At 48.3% G+C, this 13,708-nt stretch overlaps 2 protein-coding genes across 3 annotated transcripts; both read left to right on the top strand.

Annotated features, from left to right (window-relative positions):
* The first annotated feature begins 163 nt into the window (after positions 1-163).
* LOC112487858 (fibrillin-3-like) lies at positions 164-4,314 on the top strand. The gene is made up of 5 exons (XM_025060984.1): positions 164-2,192; positions 2,365-2,498; positions 2,692-2,859; positions 2,951-3,130; positions 3,666-4,314. The coding sequence occupies exons 1-5, from the start codon at positions 305-307 to the stop codon at positions 4,311-4,313; spliced, it is 3,018 nt and encodes a 1,005-aa protein (XP_024916752.1). The 5' UTR covers positions 164-304; the 3' UTR covers position 4,314.
* A 155-nt stretch (positions 4,315-4,469) lies between these two features.
* Positions 4,470-13,696, top strand: LOC103386910 (mucin-like protein). Of its 2 annotated transcripts, XR_003051345.1 has the most exons (17): positions 4,470-4,670; positions 4,852-5,069; positions 5,174-5,249; positions 5,514-5,801; positions 6,337-6,573; positions 6,659-6,811; positions 6,950-7,128; positions 7,362-7,554; positions 7,647-7,766; positions 7,849-7,959; positions 8,275-8,295; positions 8,382-8,443; positions 8,518-8,707; positions 8,821-8,946; positions 9,019-9,160; positions 10,913-11,107; positions 11,327-13,696. XR_003051345.1 is itself a non-coding variant. In XM_025060985.1 (16 exons), exons 1-16 carry the CDS (start codon positions 4,490-4,492, stop codon positions 11,055-11,057), a joined length of 2,442 nt encoding a protein of 813 aa, XP_024916753.1. In that variant the 5' UTR covers positions 4,470-4,489; the 3' UTR covers positions 11,058-13,696. The 2 variants fall into 2 exon arrangements, 1 of the variants encoding a protein (XP_024916753.1); XM_025060985.1 differs by having other exon boundaries at positions 10,913-13,696.
* The last annotated feature ends 12 nt before the right edge of the window (positions 13,697-13,708 follow it).

The following is a 13,708-nucleotide window of genomic DNA, read 5'->3' as shown; positions in this document are numbered from 1 at the left end:
TGTCTCAGTGGCTACGAAGGTGACGGGAAAAACTGCTCAGGTAAAAGAGCCCTGATTGTTGTTGTTGTTGTTGTTGTTGTTGGTGTTGTTGTTTGTGACACACACGTTGGTTTTGTTACCGTTGTAAGTTGTCCGTCTCTTCAGCTTTTTTTTTTTAGCATCATTTAGGGCTGTTTCCCTGACACTGTTCCATTTTGGATGAATTATAGACATTGATGAGTGCCAACTCCAAAACGGGGGCTGCCACCCAGCTGCCAGCTGCACTAACCTGCCTGGAAATCACTCCTGCACCTGTCCACATGGCATGGAGGGCAGTGGCTATGACTGTCTGGATGTGGACGAGTGTGACGGGAACACCTCCCTGCCGCACAACTGCAGCGTCCAGGCTCTGTGTCTCAACTCCAACGGATCCTACAGCTGCCGCTGCCTGGACGGATACAGCGGTGACGGCTTCGTCTGTGAGGATGTGGACGAGTGTGAGCTGAACACCACCTGCAGCAGCAACATGTCGTGCAGCAACGCCCCGGGGTCATACAGTTGTTCGTGTATACTAGGTCTGGTGTACGACGGTGGCACGTGTGTGAATGAAGACACATGTCTGAACGCCAGCCATGACTGCCACCCTCTGGCTGAGTGCCACACAGACCGGGGCTCCTTCTACTGTAGGTGCAGTGACGGTTATGAAGGAAACGGCACCAACTGCTGGGATGAAGACGAATGTCTCCGTCCAGAAGGTGAGGCCTGCCGTCCCTTCTCCTACTGCCTCAACACTGACGGCTCCTACGTCTGCGACTGCTGGGACGGCTTTCAGGACAACGGGACACACTGTCAGGACGTGGACGAGTGTTTGACTGGAAACTTCTCCTGCCCTGAAGACAGTGGCTGCGTCAACACAGAAGGGAGCTACGGGTGTGAATGTGACCCAGGTTTTTCAGGCAACAGCTCCTTGTGTGTGGATGTAGACGAGTGCTCCCTCGGCCTGGTTCACTGCACCAACTTCTCTGAATGTCTCAACACCGTTGGATCCTTCCTCTGTCAGTGTTGGGACGGTTACCAAGGCAACGACACTCACTGTGAAGACATGGACGAGTGTGTTAACTCTACCTGCCCTGAGCACAGCACCTGCATCAACACCGACGGTGGCTTCCTGTGTCCGTGTGACGCCGGGTTTTCCGCAGCGAACGAGTCGTGTGTGGACGTGGACGAGTGCGGCGACGCGGAGCCTGGGGAGCTCTGCATCAATGGGACCTGTTTGAATAGTGTCGGCTCCTATTACTGTGAATGTGACACAGGATTCTGGAGCAACGAGACAGAATGTTTGGATGAAGACGAATGCTCCGACTCTTCAGTGTGTGTTCCAAACTCCACTTGTGTAAACACCCTGGGCTCCTTCAACTGCCCCTGTGATGCGGGCTTCGTTCTGAATGGTACAGAATGCCAGGATGTGGACGAGTGCAGCAGCCCAGACGCGAACACCTGCCCGGAGAACTCGGTCTGTAACAACACCGTGGGGTCCTACAGCTGCCCCTGCTCCGCTGGATACGGCCCTGTAGGTTCAGAGTGTGAGGATATGGACGAGTGCAGCGATAACTCCACCTGTCGCTCTGACCAGGTGTGTACCAACCTCCCTGGGTCACACAACTGCTCCTGCCCAACAGGTTACCACGAACAGACGGGGGCGTGCGTGGACACGAATGAATGCGACTCCTCGCCGTGTCACCCCGTGGCCCGGTGCTGGAACTTCCCCGGCTCCTTTTCCTGCCACTGCCCTCTGGGTTTCTCTGGAAACGGTTCTTGGTGCAGAGACGTGGACGAGTGCGTCGCCCTGACTAAACCGTGTCACGCTCTCGCAGTCTGTCACAACACGCCCGGCTCCTTCAAATGTGTGTGCGTCGCCGGCTTCATGAGTCTGGGCTCACTGTGTGTGGACATAGACGAATGTCAGCAGTCCAGAGGGCGCTGTCACCCTGCTGCCACCTGCTCCAACCGTCGAGGTGGTATTAGTTGCTCATGCAGTCGTGGCTGGAGAGCCACTCGAGACAACGGCTACGGACCAAAAGGCTGTGAGGACGTGGACGAATGTGTGTCAGGACTCGGGTGTAAAGGGCTGGCGTCCTGTACCAACCTGCCAGGGTCTTACACCTGTTCCTGTCCCAGAGACGACGTATTTTGTTCACCGACGTCCCGACAGGGTTGGACATGTTTTTGACACTAACTTTCTGCAGGGAACTCCCGATGGAGTTATTTTATGACCTCAGACCAGGCAGAAAGTTGTACCAGTTTTATGGACCTACACACGGGTGCTAACTTATTATAACTGACTAACTTTCTGACTCCTCCCTCTCCCTCCCTCCCCCTCTTTAGAAAGCACCACGCTCCCTTTCGGAGAGGCAGTTGGTGACGATGATCTGATCTTCAGCGTAGAAGATGGGAATTCTCCGTACATCGTCCCACCACTGGGATTCCCATTCATGGGGAAAACGTACGACAGGGTTTATGTGAGTTTCCCGCTCTTCAGGATAACAGCAGCGATTATTTTACTGTTGACGTTTGTACATGTATTAAAAATATTTCATTACAGTAACTGATTTGATCCTAGGGGTTAAAGTCTAGTAGTGCAGCAGATTACTGTAGTATTCTCACTGTAGTTACTCTAACTTATTATCTTATATCTCCTGTGTTCTTGTAAAGTTTTCTGACAACGGCCTGGTCCAGTTCCAAACCTCTGTGGAGAATGAGCAGCTCCTGCTGCCGGCCCCTTCAGCCGCTGGTTTTCCTGAGGACATGGACCTGGCTCTGCTGGCTGTCTTCTGGGATGATGCTGACCTCACCCTGGGTAATGGGCAACTATTTTACCAGGTAAACTGGCACCAGAGCTGGCAGAATCTGACCAATAGGATTAGTTGATAAAATGACAGCTCAGTTTCGTCTTTGATGCTGGATTCTGCAGGAGTACACGAAGGAGGATTTATCCGACGTCTACGCTCAGGTAGTGTTTAATCGCACAGCACGTGAAGTGACCAGGTTTGAACAGCAGCATATGAAGCCTCCCTTTGTCCCTGAGTGGATTCTCAAAATCACCTGGGACCATGTGATGCCAGTGTCTTATCAGAAAGTCAACCTGTCAGAGGTGAGGCTCACATGAATCATGGTAACTTAATAATGTACGACTGAAGACCTTTGATTGTTGTTTAACAGGGATGTAACGATACAAGATCAGATGTTGTTTAACAGGGATGTAACGATACACAAACATACACTTTGTTGTTCTCGATACAATCTTATCACAATTTTTTTTAACAAACTGAGCTCGAGACAAACTGTGACCAGATCAACAATGATCGTCTCTTTTTCAGAACTGTGTAAAATCCCATCACCACTGGTCTGGTCTGGTTCACAGGCAAACTGCTCTGGTCTTATTGACCTGGTTAAATGACCAATGACTTTTTGACCGTAGCCCTTTTTATGTGCGATTCATTTTTTATTTTAACTGATGTGAATTGTCAGGCATTTTTGTCAATTTTTAACCGATTTTCGATGCATCGTTACATCACTGTTTAACCTTGGAAACATTAGCATCTAAAGAAACCCACATCAGCCAAATATTACTCACAGTTAAACATGTCCTTTAGTCTTTCTCTACCCATGTCATTTGTCCCTCTCAGACAAACACCTACCAGTGCATCCTGACCACGGACGGGTCTCGATCATTTGCTCTCCTGAGATATGAGGAGATGAACTGGGGTCCAGGCCAGAGGCAGTTCCACGACGCGGTGATTGGCTACACTAACGGAGAACGCTCCTTCATAGAGCCCACCAACCCACCTGAAAACCTCTTTGGACCTGGGGGCAGATACAGGCCACATGAAGTGATTGGCCCCCTGGGTCAGCCGGGTCAGCTGGTGTATGACTTTTCCAAACCAACAACAGACAAACCAACAACAGGCGTACCATCGGATAAACCGGCAGCAGACGAACCAGGGGAAAGCCCCCAGATCAGCTGCCAGGCCTGGGCTGTGAATGAGCCTGACCCAACGGAGTGGACCAAGGACCTGTTCTCATGTCCCTGCACCCGGGGCCAGGCCCTGCAGGACCTGACCTTCCTGCAGGACACCAGTGATCCCAGCCCTACCTTGAAGAAGTTAAGAAGTCAGCGGTGGGGGGGTTCCTCAGGACACATCTTTCAGTCGGTTCTGTCCAACAGATTTGGTTCAGGAAAACTCTGCGTGTACGACCCCGAGGGTCCGTTACTGGCTGGGTACAACGAGCGCTACTTCTTTGGACACAGCCAAGAAAAACACATTGGTTTGTGATTCTACAGGAATTCAAACATGATATTTGGGTTGTTCACACATGGAAACACAAGAAAACACCATTGTAAAGTGATAATGATGATAATGATTTCAGTTATAATAACCAACGTGCTTCCATAGTTGTCCAACTCAGATGCTTCTGCTGAAAGACCTCCACCAGTCACAGTGAAGTGATAATGAAACCCCACCTCTCACCATCTCCAGATGGAGATCTCCTACCGTTCCAGTGGTGTTGTACTGACTCCCCCCTCTGTCACCTCTACCTGAAGAAGAGACCATTGGACCGATGTCAGGGCTACAGCTGGGACAGAGCTGATGGTCACACTACAAAGGGTGCTAAGACGACCCAGGGTGTAGGTGAGAAACGACCTGTGTACGGGTGACGTAGACATACGTCCAACAGTCTCTGAATGAAGGTTTTATCACTGGTCCTGATGCAGTGACTGGTGTTACCCTCAGGATTCTGATTATCCACCTCCAGAGTGTCCTGTGTTGACAGTGATTGTGTACGAACCAGTTTGTGGTTTTTGTCCTGCAGCCATGGTGTTTGGCAGCCTCCACTTCCACACCTTTGATGGTACCGAGTACACCTTCAAGGCTCTGGGAGAGTTTGTTCTTCTGCGTCTCTCCACCGTCACTGGCTCCAACGTCTTCACCCTGCAAGGACAGACTGACCGGCTGCACGTAGGCACGGGGGGGCCCATGGAAGTCCCCGTGGTGGTCCGCCTGGCTGCCTTCCACCAGGGCATCGGCAAGGTCAATCTAAACACTATGAAGACTCTAAAACCACAGACGGAACCAGGTTCTGGTCCGGTTCTGCAGCTAACTGTACTGTTGACATTACTGTGTATAAATTGCAGATTGAGTTGAGAAGTGCACAGAACAATGAAGGACTCCAGATGTTTGTGGACGATGTTGAGGTTCCAGTCACAACTGGTAATTATCCCTGACTCATTCACTAACGGCTTCAGTTAATTTTCACTCCGTCTGTCGTTTCATGACATGTTCAAACACTTGTACACAGTACATAGATACTACAGTATGTCAGTACCTGGGCTCTGGTGTTACAGGTACAAATATACATGTAGTAGATGAATATTCTACTGTGTACTCCAGAGTGATGATGACTATGACATCACCTCTGACTGCTGTTCAGTCTGTTGCTTGTTGTTGACACTCCTCTGATCACTGTTCTTCCAGAAGTCCTGCGTCAGCCCAACAAGGACTTTGCTGTTCGCTGCGTGTCAGTGAAGCGCTGTGTGGTGGTCTACGCCGGGGGTCTGAATGTTTTAGCATGGAGGGTGGATGGCTCTAACCAGCTGGGGGCGATAGTGGGTGTCCCCCAAACCTTCTACAACCACACCGTGGGTCTGATGGGTCACTGGAGCTCCAACCACTCAAATGACTTCCTCATGTCTGACGGCGTCATCCTGCCGTCAGCTGACACGCCGCCGCCTGAGGAGGAGATCCAGTTGTTTGGTCTGTCCTGTGAGTGGAACATCAACACAGACATGCCGTGTTTGACCACCTGGTGTCAGTGTTGGTCAGCGTTAAGATTTGCATTCCGTGTTTATAATATTAACCTTTGGTTGTTCCAGATTCAATGTTTACGCAAAGGCAAGGTTTGTTTCCACATGAAAAAATCTCCATTACATCTGGACCGAAGGGAAAACATGAACATTTACAGGCAATTTTTCAATAAATATTAAGTTTAACCACAATGAGGAAGGGGAATTTACTACCATAACTTGACCACTAGATGGCGATAAGGCCTTGCACTGCTGTCTTTGTAAATGGAAGCTCTTTCAAATCTGTCAAATGTAAATACTTTATAATAAAATATATTTTATCCATCTCACTACAAAGAACAATTAAACACGTTTAAACTATTAAATTAAACACATTTTTCTCATTAAATCAGAGCTGTGGTTTGTGTTCCCACTGTAGTCCAGTCCAAATCAGACAGAAAAACACTTGTGCCCACCCACATCTGTCCTCATGTGTTGGTTCTGTGTGTTTGCAGGGGCGGTACCAGACCCAGAGAGCCTGCTGTTCTCTCCACCTCCACTGGAACCACTGCAGCCTGTCTCCTCTCAGGACCTGCTGTCCAGTGTCAGTCCTGCTGAGGTGGAGGAGATGAGGAGGAGCTGTAAGGGCAACATGTTGTGTGTCCTGGACACCGTAGCGACCGGCAGCCCTGAGCTGGGCCAGAATACCCTGATGGCAGACATTGATTACTCCAAAATGGCTCAGGTCTACGGTCAGTCACCTGCACAGTTTTGAAGGAGTTCCATTTCCACCCGTTGGCCTTCACTCATTCCAGTGTGGTGTGTTTAAATTGTTAGGTAACATGCCGCCCATAGTGACAGAGCCGACCATGATCCGCTGTAAGGTGAACTCCGCTCTCAGGGTTCAGATTGTCGCCAAGGACCCCAATGGAGACCCCATCACCTTCTCCATGCTCTATCCCAGGCCTCCGGGGGCTTCCATCGGCGGCAGTGAGTCACACACACAAAAGAAGATGAAATAAAATAGTCATCCTGAAGGTCACTCTCTTCTCAGACCTCCACCTCTCTCTCTAACCTCCACCCTGTGTTACACTGCTGCTGTAACCCCCTCGTCTTCTTAAACCTCAGGTGACGGCTTCCTGTTGTGGACCCCCGTCAGCACCCAGCCTGTCCATCTGACTCTGAAGGTCAGCGACGACCGGTCCAGCTCACTCTTCACTCCGATTCTGCGTATCTGCAGCTGTCTGAACGGAGGAACGTGCCAGTACGACAGTGTCATCGAGAACCACCTGAAGGGAAAGTTCCAGGTGATTTTTTATTTATTCAGTCAGTGCTCAGACCCCCCAGTCACCTTTATCTTCTATGTTTTTGTAAAGATATTTTGTGATAAAGAGAGCTGTGATCCACAGTGCACTGTCTCAGCTATTTTTCATTCTAATCTGGTGTTTATTTATCAATGTCTGGTCCTTGGAAATGTAATTTTGCAGCATTTTTTATTTTTGAATCGTTCAAGTTTGATTGATGTGTGTCCACTCCTCAGGTGGTGGGCTGCCTGTGTCCACCGGGCTTCAGTGGGAAGTTCTGTGGAAACTCTTCCAATATTTGTCGAGGCCAGCCCTGTTTCAGAGGAGTGGACTGTTTCCCACAGACGCAGCCTGATGCGTTCACCTGTGGAGAGTGTCCTGAGAATACTGTCTCTAGTGGACAGCAGGGGTACAAGTGCTTCGAACATGGTTTGTGTCACAGCTCGGATTTTTTTTTTCCCTGATGTCATGGATTCACAGGTCATGTTTATGTGTGTGTGTGTGTTCATGTGTGTGTCCAGACATGTGCCTCCCCCCGTTTCCCTTCCCTTGCCACGAAGACGCCGACTGTGTCAGCACCAAACAGAACTACACCTGCAGCTGTAAGAGCGGATATGAAGGAGACGGAGTGAGCTGCTCAGGTACAGGTTCACAGCCGTCACCGCTCTGTTCACACTGACACCTTTCAGCAGATGTTCTCAGCAGTACGTCTGGCTGTTGCAGACATAGACGAGTGTGCAGACCTGTCCACCTGCCAGAACGCCAAGTTTGAGTGTAAGAACACGCCGGGCTCAGTCGAATGTATCTGCAGATACAAAGACTCCAACGGATGTGGTACGTGACTCCAGGATACACTCATGCTGTAGTAGTACCTGCTGTGTCATAACATAACATTACATTCATATAATTTACTCATGCTGTAGTAGTACCTGCTGTGTACTGTAAGAATACAGTACTTCAAACAACAAATATATAAACATCTAAAGTCTGTGAAGGATTCACATCATAACATAACATTCATATAAATGTTTTCAGCTTTGATGATTAATACATAATTATAATTAATAATAATAGTTAATAATTTGTAGAATTGACGGTGCATTTTTAGTCATGTTGTTCTACAGTATGATAACATGTGTGTCCTCACAGGTGACTCTGCCAACCCCCCAGGTAAGATCTCTCACATCCTTCACATGTCATGACTCTATGTGGGCAGTAGGGGGCGGTCACTCAGCTGCTGTTGCGTGTTTCTGCAGGGTCCAATTTGTTCAACGTCTCAGTGAACTGGAAGGACACCAGACCTGATGGACTCAAACAGGTCTGTGTGTGTGTGTCTTTTGATGGGTCATGAAGACCACCTTTGACCACATGTTTTATTTACCTGTTCCTCAGTTGGAAGACATTCTGAAGATGGGCTTTCAGAACAAGTTCTACAATGCCAGTAAAAAGGTTTCAGGCCCGGGGTCCACACAGGCCGTGGAGTATCGTGTCAACATGTCCAGCGACACCCCCCACTGGTATGTCAGGGACTACATGGCCAGAGTCAGCAACCACTACGGCATTAACAGTATTTCTGTTGACGGTGAGAATCGTTTCATTGGCTGTTCATCCAAAGCTCTCGGCTCTCGGCTCCACCCTTCCACCAGCCTCAGTCCTGACATCTCTTCATGTTCTGTTTCTGGTCCAAACCTGCAGATGTGGACGAGTGTCAGAGCATGGAGGCCCAGTGTGTCCCTCCAGCCCAGTGTACTAACACCTACGGAGGCTACAGGTGTCTGTGTAACGGTACCGACATGGACGAGAGCCAGAGCTGTGTGTTAGGTGAGGCTCAGCACACAGGTCATAACCATGGTTGACTGCAGTGTCTAAAAAAAACACTGACTCATCTTTCAGAACAACATCAGACTGGGAAACCCAGGCTGGACCTCATCCTGGGTCTGGTCCTGGGTCTGGGTATCCCTCTGCTCCTGCTGCTCCTCCTGGCCTTACTGGCGTGTTGTTACTGCTGCTGCAAGAAGAAGAAGACGACAGAAGAGTGAGTCCCACCCCCACACACTAACACACACACACACACAATAGAATGCTGTAGAATATCGATACGGTATTGCGAAACAAAATATCACGTCATTTCAATGTATGGATATTTTAGGTTTAAGACCAATATCGATACGGTATTGCGAAACAAATTATCACGTCATTTCAATGTGTGGATATTTTAGGTTTATTTTAAGATCCATTTTTCAAGGTTTTGAAAGAGTCTTGAAAAGATTGATAACAGAGAAGATCTGGATCCTGGTTTGTCTGATCTTTGTCATGAAATTTTTTTTTTTAAATTACAACTTTTTCCTGGCGTTGTGATGTCCACGTGCAGCCAACCCTCCTGTCACACTGACCAGAAGTCAGGACAACAGGACTAGTGTTTTTTTGTTTGAGCTGGCAGCTCCTCTGGGCCCAGGTGAGGTCAGGGTTCATCTTCAATCACCACCAAATATATGATGGTGCTGCAGCCAGTGGCTGGACAGTAACATGAAGCCCACACCCCCGCCGCCCCCCCAAGAGTGACCCCCGCTGACACTGACCATCAACTCACCTCCACATGGGTTCAGATACCTGAAAATCACATACACACACACACGCTGACAGGTTGAAGGTAGTAGTCTGCCCAGAGACAGTCCTTCACTCAGGCTGTAAATCCTCCACTGCTGCTGCTGCTGCAGTGAAAACTCTTCACTCTTCACTTCAGGTCTTCCTCCATCTTCTGGTCTTTACGTGTTGGACTTCAGTTGTGGGAGGGGCTGCCCACTCTCTCTTACTATATTAAACAAATTCATCCTACTAACAGCTTTGGTCTCACTTATGAAACCACTTCTCTGTAACGGAGGAGCGTTTGCAGTCGAACAACACTCGCAGCCAAGTATTGGTCGCTGGTGACTCTCAGTCTGATGGGTCATTATCACATCTGACTGTGATCAGATTAGATCTTTAATCAGATCAGATCAGACTGGATCCATCCTGTTGTATGACCGGGACAAACCTGTGAATTCGTGCCTAATACGAAAATGTTCTGATTTACCTTCAATGTTAAAAGACATGCCAGTTGGTCCAGGTCCAACTGGATTTATGAGGAGAAACTGAACTTAGATTCCCACCAGATCTCTTTAAATTAATGTAGCCAGAGGCCCTTAAAAAATAAATTTAAAATAAAAACTGAACATACAAAAATACATAGTATAATACAAATGCAATGTAATACACAAAAAAAATAGAATTTCAGTGGGGAAGGCAGATCTATGGGCATAGCAACACAGTGTTTGTTTTGGTGACTCTATCTCTTCTGTTGTCTGTAACCTGAGGTCTGACATCATCACGGTCTTGACCACACCCTCTACAGAACATATGGAAATAAAATATTGAACTATTTAAAAAAAAAAAAGTGAAGTGTTCACTCAGTAAAGAACCCTGTCCACGGCTGACTGCAGCCTGTGGGATTACAGTCAGATTGAGCAGATTATATGCTATGATATAACAATGTGTTATAAAGCACACGTCACATGACGCAGTGGAAGTGATGAAGAGAAGCTCAGTGTGTTGGTGTTGAACTCTGGAGTCAGATAACGGTGGAGGTTTGTTTGTGTTTGATTTATCTGGGCGCCGGTCTGAGAACACGTGGTCTCTTGGACCCGGGCTCTGGACATCTTGGACTTCCTCCTGATCTCAGTCTTGTTTTGATCTGCAGTTCTGTGTTGTTGACTCCTGTCACCTGATTCTCTGTGGATTTTTCTTTCAGTGTGCCCCACCTGTTGCCCAACCATGTGCAGAATCACTACAGCCCGCCTCCGCCCTTCAACTACTCCGACCCGTCTCTGCGCTACATCAGCCACTGCAGTCCACGGATCATAGACAACATCAAACCCAGGCAACGCCCCAGATAGCACACACTCGGACATCAACCCCCTGCCCCCCCTCTCACCGCCGGCACCAGGTTAGGTTTCAGTCTGTACAAAACAAAAAAAACACAAAGACAACTGAAGCACCTTTCACAGCCCTGTGTTTTGTAAGGACATTTATTTATATTGTAATAAATACCTGATTGAAGCTGAATGACTTTTGAAGCAGGTGACCCCCACGGCCCCCGGTCCCCCTCCCTCTACTGAGTGAGAGACCTACCAAATGTGAGCTGAATTTGTTTTTTTTCTGCCAGGACGACAGTTTACAGTCAGTCTGACCCAGCAGAACTTGACAATCACTTGGCCGAGGCTGTTGATGAAAAGATACCACTGCAGTGGTTTTTAGCTTCCAGCTGATCCTGGGCCAGGAGCATCCCTGATAGCAACATTAGCCCCAAACCTGGCATCTGACACTGCTGACCTCTGTTCTCACTTATCCTCCCCCCCTTCTCAGGGTGTTTCTGCTCCTAAAAATATATACCTAAATAATTTCAAAACATTCACCTAATTACAATCATAAAAACTGTTCTTATCCGTTCCAGGTTATTTTTTTTTCCCACTATAAAACTAATGATTGGTCCGATCTGTCAGTCAAACCTCCAGCTGAATGATGATTAACCAGTCACGGAGTGACTCAGGGTTTTCACTGGCAGGTGTCTCTTCCAAAGTTGAGCCGTGGAGTGAAGCCAAAAGATATCACTGTGTATATATAGTTTAAATCAATAAATATTTAACTGAGAGTATTTGCTTTGATGAGTGAATTTTGAAAAATATACATTTTTTTTTTTTAATATGGACTTAGTGCAGACAAATGACCCGTCCTATCATCATCTAAAGTCACCACTTCATTAAAAACACTTTGATGACTTACACCAGAGATCAACACTAACATTTTAATCACATTTAAGTGAAATTAACCAAATACCATTTAATCGCCACAAAATACACCTCACTTCACTTGATGGCAGATTATAACAACGTTTATTTCTTCAGTCGATTTAAAATGTATCGTTGTGAACTGCAATACCGTTAGTGGCCAGCAGATGTGCCAAGTGAGTCTTCTACACGAGGCAGCTCAGTCTCATTCGTTAATAGGCCAGGTTTAAGCAGCAGTGTCATGCTGTTGGGTGCACACACACACAGTCTCACACACACTCACACACAGAGCCCTGCTGAGGGATGACTAGACACCCACTCTGCAGCCTTGATGTGGAAGTTACCACAGCATGCGGTGGACACTGCTGCCACCTGCAGAATGAGCTCATCTGAGTGGGGGTGGGAGGTGCAGTGGGGATGGGGTGCAGAGGGACAAGCAGCCCTGCAGGTGTCTGCCACTGCAGAGAGAGTCCTGACCTGTTCCACTGCCTGGGTCAAGGACAGGACACTCCTGGAAACGCTGCTCCTCTCCTCGCGCCCCCGACTGGAGTTGTGCAACAAATTACAAACCCTGCGTAATCTCAGCTCCACTTCCTGATTGGTTAGTTTGTTTCAACAACACTGACCGACTCAGTAAAGTTAACACAGCAGCAGGTTTGTCTGTAGCCGAGCTGATGCTGATCGGTGAACAGCAGCCAGTGAGGATGAAGTCGCCACGGCTCTGTGCCTCTGTGGTGGCGCTCTTCTGGAAGCTTCCAAGTAGCAGTGTTTCATGTGCTGCTGAAGGCTGCAGTGTTGAATTCCAGCTCAACGCTGACTGCAGAAGACAACCTGGAGGTAGGCCAGTGAGGCAGAGAGGGGAGGAGAGGGACAGGAGGAGGTGCTGGACGGAGGAGGAGGCAGTGGGGGGGGGGGTCATTCTGACAGCCTGTAGATGGTTTTGTCCACCAGATCCCCTCCGTTAAGAAGCTAGTAACAGGCAAGTTTGGAGGCCATTCTGAGGGGGGGGTGCTGGAGGGAGGAGGATATCAAACTACAGTTGTTTGTGCGCTGCATGTCATTTTATGACAACAAGACAGAAGTTGGCGAGGAACATCAACAATCCTCTTATGTGCTTTAACTAGTGTAATCATGTCTGTTTTGTGATGTGATGTTGGTAAGCCAGTTAGTTGTCAGTGGAACTCTGATTGGATTGGCTGATGTGTGTCCAGCCTGGACCATATATGGCTAATGCCCTCCGAGCGTCAACGAGCTGTCAAACCATTCATGCTGACTGGAAGTCGTTTACAGTAAAGTCCAATGACCTTTGGCCTCCAGTCCTGGGAACCGGGAGCATCTCAAAGAGCTCTTTGATGGAGACAGAATTTTCACAAAATACAAATATTTGTGTATATATGTGTGTGTGTGTGTGTGTGTGTGTGTATATGTGATGAGAAGACGAGAAGAACTGCCCCCACAGCCTCCACCCCAGCAGACAAACACAGAGCTGGACCTCCATCCATGACAACCAAACGAGTGCCTTTCTTTGCTGTGTAAGCTGATCTGCTCCTCTGGCGTGGAACCAGCAGGTGCATTACCAAGCCTCATTTATTAGTCATGGCAGCGGCGTCTTTCAGTTACACAGGTAAACATCTTCTCATATTTGTCACCGCTGCGTTGTCCATCAAAGTCCTCGCAGGTTGAAGTAGTGGAACACCCTACTACAGTTTTACTGCTCAGCTGCTGTGGACCATGATTACACAGGCCTACACGTTCTACCA

This window comes from Cynoglossus semilaevis, chromosome 12 (assembly GCF_000523025.1).
Source record: "Cynoglossus semilaevis isolate Cse_v1.0 chromosome 12, Cse_v1.0, whole genome shotgun sequence".
NCBI classification, from domain to species: domain Eukaryota; kingdom Metazoa; phylum Chordata; class Actinopteri; order Pleuronectiformes; family Cynoglossidae; genus Cynoglossus; species Cynoglossus semilaevis.
This window is presented reverse-complemented; position numbering and strand designations above follow the sequence as displayed.

Coding starts and splice junctions, on each gene's coding strand:
- LOC112487858 (XM_025060984.1), top strand. CDS start 305: ATGGAGGGCAGTGGCTATGACTGTCTGGATGTGGACGAGTGTGACGGG. Junction 2,193..2,364: donor TTCACCGACGTCCCGACAGG/GTTGGACATGTT, acceptor CCCCCTCTTTAG/AAAGCACCACGCTCCCTTTC. Junction 2,499..2,691: donor AAACGTACGACAGGGTTTAT/GTGAGTTTCCCG, acceptor GTTCTTGTAAAG/TTTTCTGACAACGGCCTGGT.
- LOC103386910 (XM_025060985.1), top strand. CDS start 4,490: ATGAAACCCCACCTCTCACCATCTCCAGATGGAGATCTCCTACCGTTC. Junction 7,960..8,274: donor CAAAGACTCCAACGGATGTG/GTACGTGACTCC, acceptor GTGTCCTCACAG/GTGACTCTGCCAACCCCCCA. Junction 9,161..10,912: donor AAGAAGAAGACGACAGAAGA/GTGAGTCCCACC, acceptor TTTTTCTTTCAG/TGTGCCCCACCTGTTGCCCA.